This window comes from Glandiceps talaboti, chromosome 20 (assembly GCF_964340395.1).
Source record: "Glandiceps talaboti chromosome 20, keGlaTala1.1, whole genome shotgun sequence".
Taxonomy (NCBI): domain Eukaryota; kingdom Metazoa; phylum Hemichordata; class Enteropneusta; family Spengelidae; genus Glandiceps; species Glandiceps talaboti.
The window spans coordinates 18,458,256-18,480,734 of NC_135568.1; the positions used below are offsets into that span (position 1 = coordinate 18,458,256).

General features: G+C 35.4%; 1 protein-coding gene across 1 annotated transcript; it reads left to right on the plus strand.

Annotated features, from left to right (window-relative positions):
- The first annotated feature begins 3,932 nt into the window (after positions 1-3,932).
- LOC144450896 (protein Wnt-1-like) lies at positions 3,933-22,479 on the plus strand. Its single transcript, XM_078141644.1, has 4 exons — positions 3,933-4,024; positions 4,867-5,123; positions 10,025-10,290; positions 22,000-22,479. Exons 1-4 carry the CDS (start codon positions 3,933-3,935, stop codon positions 22,477-22,479), a joined length of 1,095 nt encoding a protein of 364 aa, XP_077997770.1.

The following is a 22,479-nucleotide window of genomic DNA, read 5'->3' on the forward strand; positions in this document are numbered from 1 at the left end:
AGAGCTGTATGTAAACTGAGCTGTACATAAATAGAGCTGTATGTAAACTAAGCTGTACATAAATAGAGCTCTACATAAACAGAGCTGTACATAAACAGGGCTGTACATAAACAGAGTTGTGCATACACATAGCTGTACATAAATAGAGCTGTACATTCATAGAGCTGTACGTAAACAGAGCTGTACATAAATAGAGCTGTACATAAATAGAGCTGTACATAAACAGCTGTACATAAATAGAGCTGTACATAAACAGAGCTGTACATAAAATGAGCTGTACGTAAACAGAGCTGTACATAAATAGAGCTGTACATAAATAGAGCTGTACATATATATATATATATATATATATAGAACTGTGCACATATAGAGCTGTACATAAATAGAGCTGTACATATATATATATATATATATATATAGAACTGTGCACATATAGAGCTGTACATAAATAGAGCTGTACATAAATAGAGCTGTACATAAATAGAGCTGTGCATAACAACTATATGACTATGGTAATAGATTTCTGAATCACAAATATTCATAGCAACACCCAAATGTGTCATAGCAACTATGACTGTCTGGTAATTAATTCCTAGATAATAATATACCATACCAACACCGATCGAGTACGCCATACTTGCACTCAATTAATTAATTAATTAATTAATTAATTAATTAATTAATTAATTAATTAATTAATTAATTAATTAATTAATTAATTAATTACAATCACGTGGCATGGTGTTCTGCCATAGTATTAACTCAACGAAGACATAATACATGTACTTGAATTCTGAGTTCGGCGGAGGTTGCAAACACACACGTTGTCTGGTTCATTATCTCAGGAATTCCTTAACAGGCTTTACGAAAAGTATCCATAAATAAATGGCTGAATAGTAATGATGTCATTCAGAGTTTTCAAAATTTTCTATCTTCAATTTCCTTTAAGAATTCCTTAAGAAACTTTCACCTGTTGCCATCCTTAAATGAGAAAAAAAATATTTAGTGGTTTTGAGGTATCGGTGATTAATATGAAGGAACCTTTAGTAGAAGGTGAAGATGTAAGGCGTACTTGAGTCTACAGTTAATAGCGTATGTTCGTCTGTTGAAAGCCGCCTCGTTCTCAATAGTCTGCCAATTTAACGATTGCGAGAAATGCTTGAAGAATGTTTTAAAGGCACAACTCATTCTACATGAATTTCACAGTTATCATCAAGTGAAAATATCTGCTTTGTTATTCTGTGTGACTGTCTTAGTGACGTTATAATACAGCTGAAATTAAATTTTGGTGATCAGCCACCCACAGACACCCATTCATTAAACCACCATTTCCGAATCACAATCCACCAAACTTTAATTTGGATATCGTGACAAGAATTTGTCACCCCTCTGACAACTTCAACGACAGAATTGCTTGTCATCGTAGTGTAAGTTAACACTATATCTCTAAAAAAATAATGAACAGAAATGAAACACACTAGTATCACACTTACGCCAACAAATGTATAAATCGTTTCTCGTACTACGTCCGCTCTTAAATTTACCTGTTCACTTTTAAACATGTTTCACATTGGCCAGAAACTTATCCAATTCATTAACGGGGTATGAAAAATGACGAGTTTTCTTGTTGGGATAAAAGACTTGTGTTAATAAAGGTATAGTGATGGCGATATAACACACCCCTCTCTTTCGACGATAGACGATCAGTGCTTCTTAGAAATCACATTTCCTTTTACACTTGACTTGAGCCTTTAATTGGTTAATTAATCCAAAGATTAATTAACAAGGTTGACTAATGATTACAAGCAGCAAAACGTAGATACACATACACATAGCATGCCAATCGGCGATGATCACTCTCGACAATTTACCCTATAGTCTTTGGTACATATTTTAATAAGACGTACGTTTTGTGCTTCTTAAAATGTATTACACCACAGAAATGAGAAGTACCCAGGGAAAAGGAAATGGATGACAGATAAGGATGGGATAGTCTGTTAGAGTCGTCAATAATTAACATGAATCGTGAAATGACGTCAGGACACAGACAACAAATGGTGAGAATCCTAACGTGACGTCGAGTTGCACTAGAACAAAGGGATATTAAAATACGTGGATAATTATTAGAAAGGATTAGAGCCAAGGAAATTGGTGCTTTCATTGGATGACGTAGCTAATCAAGGAATGAGTTAACACTTGGCTGTAACCAATGCATATCAAAATTGGCTGCTAAGACAATTCTATTCACTGAGAATGCGTCTGAGACGTCAGGTCTGCAATAACAATATTGTAAGTAGTTGTACTAGCATTCCTACTACACAGTACAAGTAGAAAGATGATCGGGGTTAAAGGTCAAACAGTTTTAAGTCTCACCTGGGAACCAATTTATGTGCATCACTAAACCGGTACATCTATTCAAGACCGTAGTGAAATATCCACCCCGTCTCAACACTCTTACGTCGCCGCCGCCCATGTCGCCTTTTCTCTTACCACCCATATCATCCATATATACCCCGGGCCTTACCTGCATGCTTCATCTTTGGCCACCCATGTCTGTTCATTTAATTCGTAACATGTACGTTGGAAAGAGAACCTAAGGAATTAGTAATAAACAAAAATGACATTATATGTTGCACCACGGATCATTTTATAGATGCTATGTGTGTTGTTCACCGCTGTCGGTTTTATGACCGCCTACACGCAAAACAGAGCGAAGATGGAGGCATACGAGATAGTGCCATAAAATACACTGTAGTTTACGAGAGTACACTACTCAGATTAGCCTTGAAATTTACGCTTGTACAAACAATAGAAAGGAAAATACAAATATTTCTACTCGGTTGATTAGTGTCATCAAATAACAGGAAATATTAAGACAAGTGATACTTGGAATACCTCTATTGTCTGTAAATCAAATAGTTACCTCGTGTAATTAGCCAATGTCAATCAACCAACTAAAATCCCCTCATGTAATTAGTCAATGGCACTCAACCAACTAACATCACCACAAGTCTTTAAATAAAACAACAACCCAAATTCTAAACAATCTCCGTATGTCATCGTATCAAAACATTAAGATTTGTTAATGGAATCTAAAATGATCTCGATGCTGAAATTGATTTGATTAGGGAGGGCTAGCCATGTAAAGTATTTGTGACATGGGCCATCACGTCGTGGAGGGTGTGAAAGACAATTGAAGAAGCTATCAATTTCTGAAGACTGCTATCGATTACTCATTGACGGTTACGCTCTGCTACAGAACAATATCAAGTTATGTTAAATGAAAGATTAGGGGCGGACCCATGTCGTTTACTACTGTTCACTCAGATGTTACTATCCCCAGAGCATTCCTGTTTTGTTTCGTTTATTTTTGAACCTATCACTATACTCCGGTTTGTCACCTCACATCAATGGTATGCAATCGACTCAGATGTATGACCGTTCGTAAAGGCCAGGTCTGTATTTTCACAGGAATTAGTTGTATGGAATGAATACATACGGATCTATGTAAACGTTCATCGACGATCGTCGCCTCGTCCCACTACAGCCCCCGTAGGGTCACCAAGCTCAACGTGTCTGCTGTCTTTATCACCAGATAGCAACTTGCTTTGACCGTGAAAGAACGTCAAGTGATTTATGAGAGATGGATCGCCAATTAGAAGTAGTATAGCGTGTATGTATTACATCATATAATAAGTCTCGACCACTTACACACACCCACAATTTAGCTTCTATTATATATGTCAGCTCTCTTCCATGATTGACAGAACTTCCACGGATATACGCTGCCTGATTTCTTTGTGCCCTATCTTATGAAATTTCTTATTGGAGACTAGAAGGGGATTCAATGTGCGTGGTGGAGATATCCACATCGTTCGACAAGAGAAAAGGATTTTTCTTCGAGCAGTTTGTCCAGTTCAAAGTATAGGATCATGCATTTCTGTTTGTCTACAATATTTTGTTTACTTCCAATGTTAAGTTTGGGCACAGGAAAGGCTCAAGCGACAACAGTTGGCAAGTGGTGGTAAGTTGGTTTCGCTATTTATCCCGTCCCTAAGGAAAATTTCAACTATTGAACATTTTTCACAGCAACAATTCTCAAATAAGTAACTTGGCGCTTTTTGTCACCGAACCAGTTGGTACTTCACTATTGTAGTATTATACGTATATCAGACAACTTCAGCGGCACCTTCTTTAGTTTTTCCCCCAAAAGATATACTTCTAACTGTATATTTCAATTCCCATGTGATTCATTGCACCGATGTAAATAAATTGTAACATATGGCCATCGTGAGTAGACTACATATTTTAATTTAGACTATGGATGGATATGTTGTCTACGGCCATGAATAGCTGTGTTTCCATATATTGGTGGAAGGGGTTTGGTTTTTGAATTTTTGACATGTCAGTTGCTTTTTATACGAGTGAGCACACTGGATTAGTTTCAATACCCTTTCTCTCCAGCTGTTAACCCGATACCAAAATATTTGTCCCGGTATTTGTAGAACTTACCCTTACAACAGAGAAAACTTGACTAAGCCTACAAATCTGTCATGTGTCAGTCCCACTGTTAAAAGGGCTTCCATTACTTAGTATGGTATACATGAGTATCAGTTGTTTAACTTTTAAGACTTCAGCTTCATATGATGTATCGTTCCCGTCTCTTATTTAGTATGGTTCGCTGATAACTATCCAAGCCTACGGGCTGGAGTGTGTCACGACTACCACAATCACTTGGTCTGTACGTAATACATGAGGTTTTCAGTGCTTGTTCATCGTTCCTTAGTATAGTTGACATGCACAAGGCTAAGTCTTTTTATTTTATACTGTCGCCCTGATGATTTCTCTGCATTGTTCGTTACACAGGGGAGTTGCAACTCCACTCAGAAACACAAACTTGGTTGGGAACCGTGCTGGCTTGCCTATACCTGTCGATTCACCATTAAACAAGAAACAGCGTCGCTTGGTTCGCAAAAACCCTGGTTCTTTACTAGCAATAACCAACGCCGTTACGATGGCAGTAGATGAGTGCAAATGGCAATTCAAAGAACGAAGATGGAATTGCCCAACTTACAAAAATACAAATGGAGGCAGAAATCTTTTTGGTAAAATACTTGATAAAGGTAAGTTTGAAAGCATAGAGTTAGAAAGTTAGAAGTATAGAGACCAGTGTTAAAGAAGCTAAACACGAAGAATAATGTTTAGAATGCCAAATAACACCATCATAATGAACAATGTATACTGTAATTAATTCACGGTAATCATTTCGGAGGTACTGTGTGCCGATCAACAGGTGGGCTCCATAAATACAGTTGTACGCTATCTGCATTTCACGCCAAACAGAAAATACAGACAAACTTGCTTTCAAATAGCAGACTTTTGTAATAATGTTAAATGATAACACAATTTGTTGACGCATCGGTTTGTTTCCTTCTGGCTAATTTTCTAAACCTAATATGACATTAAAAACGTAATTTTATAACGTAACGTTATTGTCACACCCGTGATACTCCAGTTCAAGTTATTCACCAATGCATTGTATATTATGCACTTTCGGAGCTAAGCAAGGCCAGTTAATTTGGACGCTACATACAAACTCAATGTGCTTGTAATGTTAACTATTCAAGGCGAAACACTGAGGAATTGTTTAGAAATTCACCGTAACATTAGAATGTAAAGTTTGGTGCTATGTTCCCAACGATTGGTAGTGTCAATTATAACAAAGTGATGGCGGTAGCCGCGGTACGGGACATTGAAACTGTTACAAACTCTGAGGAGTTAACTTTGAATATTGTAAAACCAGCATATTGTCTGTGGTTACAGTGACTACAGTTTCAAGTTACATCTTCACTGTGGGCAAACTTCGTACTCAGTTAACATCGCAATACATGTATTGTTAGCCAATATTCGTCGCTTGGACAGACTACACTTAAGGCAATCACTTATTTGCATTGTCATCTTTGTATCCCTAACCATTTCAATTGACCGCCTTGAGGTTACCAATCTTAAAAAGAAACTTTGTGTCGCCTTGACAAAAGCCGCAAAAGAAAGTTTTGTAGACGGCAAGAGTATTGCAACTGACATTCACGAGACTGGATTAGAATAAGTTGACAACTTCACACATGTATACTGTATGTTTGTCTACACTTCCCCCCCCCCCAACTTTGTTGCCGCAAAGCACTGAAAATTGAGTGATCAAAACATGACGAAATGTTAGTACTGTTGTCTAACTATAAGGTATTTGTATTAAGCCTACAACTATTGAAATGATCGGCAGTATGCCAGGATGCACAACGTTAAAGCTAAAAGTTGTCTACGATAACATTGTATAGTTATTTCAAAACACAGGCCAATTGAGAAATCAAGTGTATGTGTCTCAATGTAATCACATATTGTCAAATAAAACACCACACCACACCACACCACACCACACCACACCACAGCTGGCACCACTACAACGTCTGTTCTATATACTGTAGTATTCGTGCCTTCTCTTTTGTCTGTCACTTGAGTAAATAAAAAGTGTATGTTTTAAAAGATAATATACCGTATTCGCGCCCAATGTTCTTACTGTTCTCTAAATAAAACACATAAAGATTTAGCATTGTCTATCTTCAAGTCATGACAAATTAAAATTCTTCGTAGCTGTCTTGTGCGTGGCTGTAATTTAGCTTGTGTGGCGAGACATACGTTCGATCGTATTTGAGAAATTGCTAAATTGTTAACTTAACTAAATTAGATTAGCAAGACTTGTACAAGTCTAGTCAAGCGTTACTCATTTCACTAGATGAAGCCCGGCACAATTTTTCAGCTTTCATTGACATAGTAACACTGGATGCCAATGTCATGATCAATGGAGACAGACCTGCACAACGAAAAGTAAGTCAAACTAACATGGAAATGTGTTAATAAATATTATGTATCATATGAATGAAAAGGTACAAAAACAATCTTCAAACACTAAAGATATTACCCCTCACGCCTACCCCCCCCCCTTAGTTTTTACGGTTAAAGTATTTATTGTAGTCATACGACATGTTTGTTCTTTACGGGTTGTGGTTCTCACAGCTGTGGTTCGCTGGGTATTACTCATAGAATTGTTGAAGGGAAACATGTAAAACCATAGCATAATTTGTTTAAATATAAAATCTTATTAAACTGATAAGGTGTTTGTCTATTACATACTATGACTATAAATTATAACTGCCAATCTACACTGTAGACTTGTTAATACGTAAGTGTCGATGTTCAGACAAACTTAATCCTGCCTAATTGATTTAGTGTTAAAACCAAGTATATACCATTTTAAATAGTTTTTTGTAATTACCCGATGTTTAGTCAATTATCTTTAAAACACCTATTTCGAAAAAAAAAACATTTTCATATTCAATAGATTTGTCGTGAATTACATTTATTATTGATTCTTATTTTGTGTTCTACGTTCTTTCCGTTACAAGTTGGAATGCGCGTGCATTCTTATGTGATGTAAATTTTCCGTTACTAGTTGGAACACACATTTATATAAAGTACAGAGTTCACAGAGTTCCCAGTGCAACCTACTACTTTCTTGTATCGTCATTACTATTAATGCTGTTTTCGAACCCCTTTCAATTGTGAGTCATCCACAAGATTGAACATCATTAATTATATGTTTCTGTTTTTGAAAGTTTTGTTGATAACAATATTTTGGATAAGCTATCTACAATATTTTTCGTTAGATCAAAAATAAGCGTGTCTACCGAAGTCGTCACACATCTACCGTAAACCATAAGTCGTCACACATCTACCGTAAACCATAAGTTGTGTACAATGCAGAATTTTGTAGTTAGAAAGATGGATTACGTACGAAATATCAAGCTATCAAGATCCACTTTGTCACAATAGAACACAATGTGATAATAGTCGTCAAATTATTACAAAAAACATTGAAATTTACAGGAAATTTGATGTAAATGGTCATGACGGATAAGTTTGGCCTGAGAAGCATCTTTCTTTTAATGTTTCTAACGGATCGCTAAAATTCATTAAAACGTTACCTATTTCCCGTTAGCTGTTAGGTCAGGTGGGGTTACCTTACCTACCATATTGATCTGTCCCACTGGGATCTCAGCAAAAGTGAGACCATTTAGAAGTCATTTGAGACAACAAATAGAGAATAATAGCACTTGAAATGGGTTTTATTGTCCAGCCTGACTATAGGAAATTCATTGGTTTTTGTGCCAGCCTTGGATGAATCTACATCACAGTTTTACGTTGACATCAAATGATACGGTCTGCTTCTTATCATAAGTCATCTACTTCACAACGTCAACGCTGTACCACCAATAACAATCACCACTACAATCTCCACATTGTCCGATAATGTTTTGTTTATCAAGTCCCTACACTCAATCGTTTCTTAAACGTTTTTTTTTACTCTGAGGTTCATCAAGTATCAAAACTTTCTTTCTTCGAATAGCTGACCTCATTAAACTTAAGTGGCGACGGAAAAAAAAACCTCAGATAATGTGTTATGTATAATTCATTGGCATACTGGTTACGGTAAACTGTATTCACTGCATATATATTATTTAAAGTAAACATAAAGTCCGTTATAAACTCACGTCAATCACCTTTTTTGCCGTTATGTCTGTCAAGTTTAGATATCATGTACGAATTTGCCCATTCGTCAATGACACTGGCGCAGGAAGTGATAATCTAACCTAGCTGTTTGTTTTATGTTCGCTGTAGTAGGGCATACTCAAGAGATACCGCGCCGTAAAATAAACTATCGGCTTCTTTAGTGCGGTTAGTCGAGCAGCCACTGCGGCAAAGCGGGAGCTTTTACAGAATCCACAAGAGAGCGACAAATAAAATTGCCTTGCTCTGTGCATGCCTGATGGCCACACTTATATTTTACTACATTCATATAGGCCAGACACGAAAGCTGTAAAATGGATGAATTCTGCTTATTTATTGGATTAATGTTCCTTTAATGCCACAGCGCACAAATTTCTCAATATCAATCGATCTGAATAAAAAGAAAAAAAAATACTAATATCAAGAATACAGATCTAGGTCCCAGGTGATAGGAATTGATTCAATGGTGACACTTTGTAAAATATGTTACACATAAAAATATAATATTTGGTTACTATATTGTGTAAAAAAAATTGTGATTCTCGTAGGAGTAAAATTGGTTATATCGTAAAAAGAGGGTGAAGTTGTTGTCAATGATGGCGTTTGAAACCTTTGGTTTTAGTGACTAGAATTATGTCTACATTTGTAAAAGAATGAAGGGAGGAAGTGTCACTACTTTATATTTTAAAGACAAATTCTTTAACGATGATTCAGAAACCAACACCGCCCACAGAGGGCAATACATTTGTCGGTCGCTGGCAAGTAAGACTAGTCAACTTGTACTTCTACAGATGGTGACAAATGGAGAGGAGACAACGGTAGTGCCAATAGTAGTGACAATAGTAGTGACAATGATACTAACAATAGTAGTCCGTAGGTGTGACTGAGATTACAGTCACAGAGCTATAACATACAAGTGCTTGTAGTGGGTTGCTATCTACCACCTGTTGATCGATGTCAATATAATGGTTGGGCGTTAATTTGTGTGTTATGTACTTACCGACGATTAATTACATGTACTATCAATGCTCAGATGCAAACTTTATCTGTGATGTTATACCAAGCGTTCTTCTCATACAACTTAGCAAGTTTTCCGTGTAATAATTAGTGTCAATGTAGAGTGGAGTATTTGTGTAGGAATAGCAAAATTTCGTCTTCTGGTATAAATGTCTAAGTTGAGTCTTAACTAGTTTCTTGAATGTATATATTATGACTTGACAATCCAATGGAAACCATCGTCGGTGGTGCTAAAATGAAATTATTACTGAGTAGAACACAAATCACATTGCCACATACTATTATGTACAATCAGCTTTGGTGAAACATAACGTCGTTCAAACATGCCTCAATGCTCTTTTATAAAGAGTGACTGTCTAAAACATATATTTGTTTTCATGTTTTCCAGGATGCAGGGAATCGGCGTTCATCAATTCACTCACAAGTGGCGCTGTAGCACACTCCATAGCTAGGTCGTGTAGTGAAGGCAGTATTGAAACGTGTAATTGTGATTACGAAAAACAGGGAAACGGAGAGGAAGGCTGGGAATGGGGAGGATGCAGTGACAATGTCGAATTTGGACATAATTTTGCCAAAAAATTTGTCGATGCTGGTGAAAGAGGACGAGACCTCCGGTATTGGATGAATTTACATAACAATGAAGCAGGGCGGATTGTAAGACTCTTCTACTTATTTTCACTCTCTTTTGTTTAAAAGCTTCAGCTACCTTTTAACTTAGTAATGTGGGTTGTAGCAGTAATTTGACGCTATATCTTGAAATACCACCAGCGTGGAAGGGGCTAGATGTGATTGTATGGCGATAGCTTTTCTCTCGTAAACCTTTAACCGGCATGTTTGCATGAAATGCTAGATGATTAGTCAGTGAGTTGATTGGTTATTAAAGGGTGTGACATGGTAAAGTCTGTATCGCCATGACTGTACTCACTCGCTCACTCACTCACTCACTCACTCACTCACTCACTCATTTCTATTCATCTTACAAATCATCAGCCAGAATAGAAAATATTTGCGAAACGGAACAATTAAAATATAAAAGTATATCAAAATACAAATTTTAACTTGATTCCCTTGTGTGCAATTCACGTTACCAAATATGAAGCTTCACCAAACGCTTAAAACGTGTGTCATCTGGTACAATCCTAGGCTTTCAAATAAAGCCTATATATTGTTCACCCGTTGCCGTCACTTTAGAGGGAAATATCCAATGTTTGTGTACTTAACATAAACCAAAGGCAAAGTTTTTATATTTGAGGTATCTAAGAAAACTGTGAATTACAGCGAGTTAAACTAGACAACGTTGTCTTAACCGTCTAATCAAAGTTACACTCCGATGAAGGCCATGGTATGAAAGACGTTGGTCGCCAAACGGGTTAAACTTGGCGGAAATAAAGCTAGCCGATTGTTTGCCTTATTAAGTGCCCCTCCTTCCTATAAATCGATTATAATGTAATGAATTCAAGCACATTCATTTATCAAACCGACATTGTCTACTGTCTGCCTCTTACAAACCTTATGTCGTTGAATGGAGAGTAATGTATAACACTAAAATGGACATTCCTCTTTCAAACTCTCGCCTCTCAATGTTTTGTCTATTAAGAATGGCAACAATGACCCCTTAAATTTGATTAAGCGAGTTACGCATGCAACGGCTTTGTTGACATGGATTTCACACGACTTTGTCATTTTGCTTTGATTAGATTTACATGTGGAGGTATTATGTGGAGATGTAAGCACAGTTAGTATTGTTTATGAGGGATGGCAACTTTGTAGCAAGCGAATATACTGCATCATGTGGGTGTGTATCTATTGAGTTTTGACGATTCCAGTCTGTTAAATAATTCTCTGGACGCATCAAATTAGATTGTCAGTCACCTATCAAGACAAAACCAATCTTATAGTTTTCGTGATCGACAACTATATTTTCTCAAAGCGTTTAATGGATTGTAATTAGGGAAAAAACTTATTTTTGTAAATTTATAAATAATTTGATAGATAATCTAAATATTGTCTGGTATAGTCGAGTAACTGCATGGGTATAGGAATTGTACTAACTAAACAATAACACAGAGTGGGGGTTTATATTTGCCACAAAGTGAGGGGTTATATTTAACACAAAGCGATGGGCTATATTTGAGGAAATTAGAACATGAGACAAACTTACTAAATTTGTTTCAAACGGAATACAGATTAGCAAATGTAAGAGTATTCGAGGACACTGTTTAATTGCGGCGACTCTGAGATTGCAGCCATTTAACGTCAAAATAGTAACTATGACAACGGTCATTGTAAGTGAAATTCATCTAAATAGTAATTAACTGGGATAAAGTACCAATAGAAGACCACGTTAGCAATGATGACCGTGAATTCAGCACTATCGTTACGTGCAAGGTTATAACGATGTGAAACCACTGAACTCTCTGACTAACATGTTTTAACGATAAGGCCTTTTATGAAAAATAGACTTATGGTTAAGTTGTGACTGCATTGAAGGCATTTACATATCAAGTTTATTTGAATCAACCATTGAAACAATTCAGTAGTTGTAACGCTATGTATTTCAGTTAATCGCCAGTGGATGTCAGCAAAGAGAGTCTAAACACACCACGAGACTGAAACCGAGTTGAATTACTAGCAGCTAGTCAGTAAGCATCAACTCTGGAGTATATTCTTCTATATTTTCAAACAGTTGAATTCAGTGAAACTTAGTTGAACAATTTCGTAATTTGAAACAAAAATTATATTTTCAGTTGTTAGTAAATTCCTTTAAGGTTTCATCCACATATTTCTCTTTGTAAACAGTAGTCATCAGGCGTTTTGTAAGTTTACATTGACACAATGTGTTAGCACCATTGACCTCACTAGAACAGACATTTTAGCCAAAATAACAAGTTTTGGACACTTTCACTTGACGATAGTTACCTTCAATTGTTCTTGAATCGGTTCCGCCTACCTAGCTGAAAATAATCACCAAATATCTCTTCAACTGAGGTGTCATTCACTGGGGACAACTGAGATTTGATACATTTTACAGACACACAGGAAACTCTACCTACAACACATTATTCTATTGTATCTCACGAACAAAAGTATAATGAAAACAGCTTCTGTTTAGAAAATTGCCTTTTAAGAAAGCGTGAAAAGCTGTTTCCAAACCACATTTCATGAGTAAGAAGCATTAACAATCATTAAATAGAACCCGTTTTGTTAGAAATACCTAAGTTAACGAAGTTTTAAGAAAGTCATGATGTTGTGAAAATTGTGTCCTTAAAAGAGTACTGTTAGAGATGAATGGAAACCCTCTATGGCAGTCAACACTCCTAATAAGGTTGTGTACATCGCCAGCCATTTGATATTAATGCAATTAGACAAAATCAAAAGTGAGTAGATTGGGACTTTACAAGTGGCTTCCTAAGGTAAACCAAACACGTTAGGAATCTGACACGTAGAGATCACAACATACTCAATCAAACAAATCTGTCAACGACCAATTATGCTCTGTGTGTCTGGTTTATAAAAAAACACCCGTGGTGGTTCCTAGATTAACGCTATTTAAAATACCCCATTGCTATTGGTCTGTAAACTATTTTCGTAACAACCAAGTGTCCTTTTAGTTTGGAATGAAAATCTAATTTAGCAGAAAGGAATTAAAAGAAATTTGGGACATATGATGTTTACAGATGACGGTTGAAATAATCGTTGTCACATGTCCTGCCAATAAACTGTTTCCCTACACGAATGAACGAGTTTTGAACGACGTATGTTCTCTATCACACTACATTACTGGCTGTAGATCGACGTATATTAACAACCACGCTTGCAAAATATGAAAATAAAAGAATTACCCATGCCCCTTGCATATTATATCTGCTAAGGCTTATTTGATAGCAAACGTGCCAACAATGGTCAGAGATTGTGGGGTTGCGGGTCACCAGCTGCTAGGACTGACTGTTTCGGAAAGTGTTAAAATTTACTCACATCGAAATAAACCGTGACTTAACCTAACGGGATCTTTCAAGTTACCAAGTCCAACTCGAGAAACAACTTATTGAATATATAGCAGTACTTTGATAAGATTCGTCTAGTTTGGCATTTATGTCTGATTTAAACCAGCCTTTAGCATTGTTTTCATCATATCATTTTCGTTTTGTCTATAATTCTCATCTCAATGAAAACATTATGTATGGATACTTTGAAAACAGCTTGTCAGTCAATCGTTCATTCGGCCAAATGCGATTCTGCACCTCCCCTGACTGGTGTTGATTAGAATAGATAAAATAACGCGGAAAAAGGATCAATGCAGATTTAGACTAAGTAAAGTTGCAGATAGCAAAATACATACCAACTGTAATTTGTTCTCTCTCAATCAAGATATCGAAGAAAACGGCTGTTGGTATATTAATCTAATATTTGACTTGCATCCCTGCCATACCAACAAAAGTCTCAACTATATGAGTTCTGATTGATGATATATATATATTATTTTGGAGGAAGAATCAGAAATTAGAGACGATTTGATAACCACAAACGGATGATATAACAGCCTGTAAATACGGTTAAAGTCAAGTGAAATAGCGACAGACAGTAGGTATAAGCAATAAAGCCAAACAAATGTCTTTCCTACAAACCGACTGACCCTAGTTTATGCCATCGACCCAAACATCTTTTACGGCAAAAATAGTAAAATTATGAAAATTGACTTGTACTGTCCTATGTATTTTCTTGCCACCTTCTTTAAAACCATATTGACAGAGAAACTATGTCATTTCAGCCTATAACAGCACAGTCTACATATTGTGTTTGTCTACTTCTGAATCACATAATTGTCTTCATTTACTTCTTTTTCACCTCATCAACTCTTACGGAAGTATTTTGACCAATGAGTATCTTGTCTTTGGGTCGACGTAATTACAAAAATAAAATAAAAAATTAAATTAAAACCCGCCCTACCAACCTATTTTATGAAGTCATGTTCTCTGAAACAATCTTTTTTTCTACATATTTTGCCTAGCAAGCATGTTTTGTCTATAGTTTTAGTACTGGTTATTTGCTATCCCTTTGTTTGTCTATAGGTTTAGTGCTGATTATTGGCTATCCCTTTGTTTGTCTATAGTTTTAGTACTGGTTATTGGCTATCCCTTTGTTTGTCTATAGTTTTAGTACTGGTTATTTGCTATCCCTTTGTTTGTCTATAGTTTTAGTACTGGTTATTGGCTATCCCTTTGTTTATCTATAGTTTAGTACTGGTTATTGGCTATCCCTTTGTTTGTCTATAGTTTTAGTACTGGTTATTGGCTATCCCTTTGTTTATCTATAGTTTTAGTACTGGTTATTGGCTATCCCTTTGTTTGTCTATAGTTTTAGTACTAGTTATTGGCTATCCCTTTGTTTATCTATAATTTTAGTACTGGTTATTGGCTATCCCTTTGTTTGTCTATAGTTTTAGTACTGGTTATTTGCTATCCCTTTGTTTGTCTATAGTTTTAGTGTTGGTTATTTGCTGTCCCATTGTTTGTCTATAGTTTTAGTACTAGTTATTGGCTATCCCTTTGTTTATCTATAATTTTAGTATTGGCTATCCCTTTGTCTATCTATAGTTTTGGTGTTGGTTATTGGCTATCCGTTTGTTTGTCTATAGTTTTAGTGCTGGTTATTGGCTGTCCCATTTTTTTTCTATAGTTTTAGTGCTAGTTATTGGCTATCCCTTTGTTTGTCTATAGTTTTAGTGCTGGTTATTGGCTGTCCCATTTTTTTTCTATAGTTTTAGTGCTAGTTATTGGCTATCCCTTTGTTTGTCTATAGTTTTAGTACTGGTTATTGGCTATCCCTTTGTTTGTCTATAGTTTTAGTACTGGTTATTTGCTATCCCTTTGTTTGTCTATAGTTTTAGTACTGGTTATTGGCTATCCCTTTGTTTATCTATAGTTTAGTACTGGTTATTGGCTATCCCTTTGTTTGTCTATAGTTTTAGTACTGGTTATTGGCTATCCCTTTGTTTATCTATAGTTTTAGTACTGGTTATTGGCTATCCCTTTGTTTGTCTATAGTTTTAGTACTAGTTATTGGCTATCCCTTTGTTTATCTATAATTTTAGTACTGGTTATTGGCTATCCCTTTGTTTGTCTATAGTTTTAGTACTGGTTATTTGCTATCCCTTTGTTTGTCTATAGTTTTAGTGTTGGTTATTTGCTGTCCCATTGTTTGTCTATAGTTTTAGTACTAGTTATTGGCTATCCCTTTGTTTATCTATAATTTTAGTATTGGCTATCCCTTTGTCTATCTATAGTTTTGGTGTTGGTTATTGGCTATCCGTTTGTTTGTCTATAGTTTTAGTGCTGGTTATTGGCTGTCCCATTTTTTTTCTATAGTTTTAGTGCTAGTTATTGGCTATCCCTTTGTTTGTCTATAGTTTTAGTGCTGGTTATTGGCTGTCCCATTTTTTTTCTATAGTTTTAGTGCTAGTTATTGGCTATCCCTTTGTTTGTCTATAGTTTTAGTGCTAGTTATTGGCTATCCCTTTGTTTGTCTATAGTTTTTGTGTTGTTTATTGGCTATCCCTTTGTTTGTCTATAGTTTTAGTGTTGGTTATTTGCTGTCCCATTGTTTGTCTATAGTTTTAGTGCTGGTTATTGGCTGTCCCTTTGTTTGTCTATAGTGTCACTGCTGATTCTTGGCTGTCCCTTTATTTGACTTTAGTTTAGTACTAGTTATTGGCTATCCCTTTGTTTATCTATAATTTTAGTATTGGCTATCCCTTTGTTTATCTATAGTTTTGGTGTTGGTTATTGGCTATCCGTTTGTTTGTCTATAGTTTTAGAGCTGGTTATTGGCTATCCCTTTGTTTGTCTATAGTTTTAGTACTTGTTATTTGCTATCCCTTTGTTTGTCTATAGGTTTAGTGCTGGTTATTGGCTATCCCTTTGTTTGTCTATAGGTTTAGTACTGGTTATTGGCTATCCCTTTATTTGTCTATAGTTTAGTACTAGTTATTGGCTATCCCTTTGTTTATCTATAGTTTTAGTACTGGTTATTGGCTATCCCTTTATTTGTCTATAGGTTTAGTACTGGTTATTGGTATCCCATTGTTTGTCTATAGTTTTAGAGCTGGATATTGGTATCCCTTTGTTTGTCTATAGTTTTAGTGCGGATTATTGGCTGTCCCTTTGTTTGTCTATAGTGTCACTGCTGATTCTTGGCTGTCCCATTGTTTGTCTATAGTTTTAGTACTAGTTATTGGCTATCCCTTTGTTTATCTATAATTTTAGTATTGGCTATCCCTTTGTCTATCTATAGTTTTGGTGTTGGTTATTGGCTATCCGTTTGTTTGTCTATAGTTTTAGTGCTGGTTATTGGCTGTCCCATTTTTTTCTATAGTTTTAGTGCTAGTTATTGGCTATCCCTTTGTTTGTCTATAGTTTTTGTGTTGTTTATTGGCTATCCCTTTGTTTGTCTATAGTTTTAGTGTTGGTTATTTGCTGTCCCATTGTTTGTCTATAGTTTTAGTGCTGGTTATTGGCTGTCCCTTTGTTTGTCTATAGTTTTTGTGTTGTTTATTGGCCATCCCTTTGTTTGTCTATAGTTTTAGTGTTGGTTATTTGCTGTCCCATTGTTTGTCTATAGTGTTAGTACTGGTTATTGGCTATACCTTTGTTTGTCTATAGTGTCACTGCTGATTCTTGGCTGTCCCTTTATTTGACTTTAGTTTAGTACTAGTTATTGGCTATCCCTTTGTTTATCTATAATTTTAGTATTGGCTATCCCTTTGTTTATCTATAGTTTTGGTGTTGGTTATTGGATATCCGTTTGTTTGTCTATAGTTTTAGTGCTGGTTATTGGCTATCCCTGTGTTTATCTATAATTTTAGTATTGGCTATCCCTTTGTTTATCTATAGTTTTGGTGTTGGTTATTGGCTATCCGTTTGTTTGTCTATAGTTTTAGTGCTGGTTATTGGCTATCCCTTTGTTTATCTATAATTTTAGTGCTGGTTATTGGCTATCCCTTTGTTTGTCTGTAGTTTTAGTACTTGTTATTTGCCATCCCTTTGTTTGTCTATATGTTTAGTGCTGGTTATTGGCTATCCCTTTGTTTGTCTATAGGTTTAGTACTGGTTATTGGCTATCCCTTTATTTGTCTATAGTTTAGTACTAGTTATTGGCTATCCCTTTGTTTATCTATAGTTTTAGTACTGGTTATTGGCTATCCCATTGTTTGTCTATAGTTTTAGTACTGGTTATTGGTATCCCATTGTTTGTCTATAGTTTTAGAGCTGGATATTGGTATCCCTTTGTTTGTCTATAGTTTTAGTACTGGTTATTGGCTATACCTTTGTTTGTCTATAGTTTTAGTGCTGGTTATTGGCTGTCCCTTTGTTTGTCTATAGTGTCACTGCTGATTCTTGGCTGTCCCTTTATTTGACTTTAGTTTAGTACTAGTTATTGGCTATCCCTTTGTTTATCTATAATTTTAGTATTGGCTATCCCTTTGTCTATCTATAGTTTTGGTGTTGGTTATTGGCTATCCGTTTGTTTGTCTATAGTTTTAGTGCTGGTTATTGGCTGTCCCATTGTTTGTCTATAATTTTAGTGCTGGTTATTGGCTGTCCCTTTGTTTGTCTATAGTTTTAGTGCTGGTTATTGGCTGTCCCATTGTTTGTCTATAATTTTAGTGCTGGTTATTGGCTGTCCCTTTGTTTGTCTATAATTTTAGTGCTGGTTATTGGCTGTCCCTTTGTTTGTCTATAGTTTTAGTACTAGTTATTGGCTATCCCTTTGTTTATCTATAATTTTAGTATTGGCTATCCCTTTGTTTATTTATAGTTTTAGTGCTAGTTATTGGCTATCCCTTTGTTTGTCTATAGGTTTAGTGCTGGTTATTGGCTATCCCTTTATTTGTCTATAGTTTAGTACTAGTTATTGGCTATCCCTTTGTTTATCTATAGTTTTAGTACTGGTTATTGGCTATCCCATTGTTTGTCTATAGTTTTAGTACTGGTTATTGGTATCCCTTTGTTTATCTATAGTTTTAGTACTGGTTATTGGCTATCCCTTTGTTTATCTATAGTTTTAGTACTGGTTATTGGCTATCCCATTGTTTGTCTATAGTTTTAGTACTGGTTATTGGTATCCCTTTGTTTGTCTATAGTTTAGTGTTGGATATTGGTATCCCTTTGTTTGTCTATAGTTTTAGTACTGGTTATTTGCTGTCCCTTTGTTTGTCTATAGTTTTAGTACTGGTTATTTGCTGTCCCTTTGTTTGTCTATAGTTTTAGTACTGGTTATTGGCTATCCCATTGTTTGTCTATAGTTTTAGTGTTGGTTATTGACTAATACATTGTTTGTCTATAGTTTTAGAGCGGGATATTGGTATCCCTTTGTTTGTCTATAGTTTTAGTACTGGTTATTGGCTATACCTTTGTTTGTCTATAGTTTTAGTGCGGATTATTGGCTGTCCCATTGTTTGTCTATAGTGTTAGTGCTCAATATTATATTTCACACATTTGCACAATACATTATTTCACACCTTTGCACAATACATTATGTCACACATTTGCACATACATTATTTCACACCTTTGCACAATACATTATTTCACACCTTTGCACAATACATTATTTCACACCTTTGCACAATACATTATGTCACACATTTGCACAATACATTATGTCACACATTTGCACAATACATTATTTCACACCTTTGCACAATACATTATTTCACACCTTTGCACAATACATTATGTCACACCTTTGCACAATACATTATGTCACACATTTGCACAATACATTATGTCACACATTTGCACAATACATTATTTCACACATTTGCACAATACATTATTTCACACCTTTGCACAATACATTATTTCACACATTTGCACAATACATTAATTCACACCTTTGCACAATACATTATGTCACACATTTGCACAATACATTATTTCACACATTTGCACAATACATTATTTCACACCTTTGCACAATACATTATGTCACACATTTGCACAATGCATTATTTCACACATTTGCACAATATTTTATTTCACAGCCTACAGAATATGTCCTTGCAATCGCCATCATTCACAAATATTAATATTCTCTCTTTTCAAGTGTGTGTTGATTGATGTATGTTTTGGTTTTTCACTTTTGTTACAAAAGTGCATTGATACTTTTATAAGTATGATTTCTGAGTGTCGGAATATGGTCTATGTTATCTTGTTTCTGATTGATGAATGGTTTCCTTGGTTTCCATTTATCTTTAATTTTGTCATTGATCTCATGTACATTCTGTTTAGTACTCTTTATATCACCAAAGCTTACATTAATGTTTTCAAGTTAGACACATACTCATTTGTTGTTCTGGGTTTGACCACACACACAGAACTGTAATAAAGATTGTGAAATATAGCAAAATTGCCTATAGCTGTCTTTGGTAATATTTACAAAGACTATGTATTTTGTCGATGCTAACGGTCACATTCTGTATTACAGTAAAATAATGTGTCAAAAGTGTGTGTCGAATTCCATATGACATAAAATTTGTGTCGAACTCCAAAATGTTAAGCTTCAATCATAGACCGTACACGTGTAGGGTCTATGCTTCAATGAAGCGAGTATATATATTATGTTTTCTCCCCTTTTTTGCTATCTTGTCTAACACAATATGTTATCCATGCAAGTATGGTGTTTTACTTTGCAGTTATGACAGACCTTCTGTGGCACTTGCAACTGATCTATGTTAAGGCCTACACCTATCTATCTTACTCCTCTTATCACTAATATTGACATACTAAATGAGATGATTGTTTACAGTAGTATCAATTAACCAAACTAACCATATAGCTTAGGACCTCTGTACACTAGGTTTTAACCAAACTAACCACATGGCTTAGGACCTCTGTACACTAGGTTTTCACCAAACTAACCACATGGCTTAGGACCTCTGTACACTAGGCTTTAACCAAACTAACCATATGGCTTAGGACCTCTGTACACTAGGTTTTCACCAAACTAACCACATGGCTTAGGACCTCTGTACACTAGGCTTTAACCAAACTAACCATATGGCTTAGGACCTCTGTACACTAGGCTTTTATGCCCAAAAATATCTAATATACGTAACAGTAAAATGTGCTTAACATTTTTTCATTCTATTATCTTTTTATTATTTTCAAGACATTACCTTGTAGTGAGTTTGCTATTCTCCTTTTAGTATTTATGTTTTCACTCTTGTGACTTTAGTGAGGAAGTAACAGCTGTACTTGGGTTTATATGTTTGAAGGATTAGTATACTAGTTTGGACTTTAAAGAGCACAGTAACATATTGTATTCAAATGTTCGAAAAAAGAAAGAACTTAAATATGAGATTTATATGAGATATTCATGTAATGTAACACAACAGGACAAACATCTTTCAAACAAATATTTAGTAATTACTACCAACTCTATCATAATTGTGTTGACAGTATGTTCCGATCGACGAATGTCAACAAGATGTCGATACACACTAATTTTAAAAGCATATCCCAAAATATCTCATTTGAGTCTAGATTTAGAGTCAACTAATCTACTCTCAAATAAGATATTTTATATGTTAGGTTTAACATATAAAATATCTTATCTGAGAGTAGATTAGTTGACTCTAAATCTAACATATAAAATATCATTTGAGAGTAGATTATTTGAATCTAAATCTTACATATAAAATTCTAATCTAGGTTGTACCATGACATATTAGCAATTAATATTGATAAACGTGAAATATGAGTGGAAAATTTTGGTATATCTGGTCATTGGTGGGGATAGATATCGAGAGGCGATGTCAGGTACTAGGTGTTAGGATCTTGTGTTCTATAGAGGCTATCCATGACTGTTTATATAGAAATCCGATAGCTATATTAAACATTGTATGTAAATTAGGTGCAAGAAATTTCATTTTTAGTAAAAGTCTCCAACTTCAGAAACTGCGAGGTAGATTTATTTGATGTTTGTTAGGGCTGATCCTAGGGATAACTGTCAAAGCTAGATGATCTGATCATCATCATGCGAATTAAGTTTTAAAAATATGAAATGTTTGGTCAAACACCTTTAACTCAGAAAATGGCCGAAAAATTAGCTTTGTTAGTACTGATGGCCCTTGGGTTGTTTAGGTGATAACGTAGTCAAGGCAAGATCTTTAGGATGTATATATTATCATGTGACATTTTAGAGTCAATTATTCAGTGACTCATAAGTTACTTATGTGCAGTTGTGCTACAGTGTCATTGGCACTGCTGTTTAGTTTTAGTTTAGTTTAGTTTTTTATATTTCTAAAGGAAAACCTTCCTTCTTGGCTTTTATCCCCTTCATTATTTCTTTGCCCTCCTTCCAGACCGTTAGCAGCAACATGAGAAAGGAATGTAAGTGCCACGGTATGTCTGGTAGCTGCCAAATAAACACCTGCTGGATGAGATTGCCAATTTACAGAGCAGTTGGTGATATGTTGAAAGAGCGTTTTGATGGAGCTTCACGTGTTGTTGTCTCCAATGATGGACGGAGAAAAAAGAAGATAAAGAAGTTTGGTGTTGCTAATCCAGAGCACAAACCGCCGACTGTTAAGGACCTAGTTTACTTTGAAGAATCGCCAAATTTTTGTGAACCTAATAAAAGATTAGGTTCCCCAGGAACTAAAGGTAGACGATGCAATAATACATCACTTGGCATAAACGGATGCGACCTTTTGTGCTGTGGACGAGGTTACACAAGCCTTGACGAAGAAGTGACGGAGCGATGCAGTTGTACATTTCATTGGTGTTGTAAAGTCAAATGCGAGACATGTGTAACAACACGGACAGTTCATACTTGTCTTTAA

What these genes read in the sequence shown, in the direction of transcription:
- LOC144450896 (XM_078141644.1), top strand. Translation starts at nt 3,933, where the DNA reads ATGCATTTCTGTTTGTCTACAATATTTTGTTTACTTCCAATGTTAAGT. An exon ending in TGGTAAAATACTTGATAAAG is followed by an intron (nt 5,124 to 10,024) that starts GTAAGTTTGAAA and finishes CATGTTTTCCAG; the next exon opens with GATGCAGGGAATCGGCGTTC. An exon ending in ACAATGAAGCAGGGCGGATT is followed by an intron (nt 10,291 to 21,999) that starts GTAAGACTCTTC and finishes CCCTCCTTCCAG; the next exon opens with ACCGTTAGCAGCAACATGAG.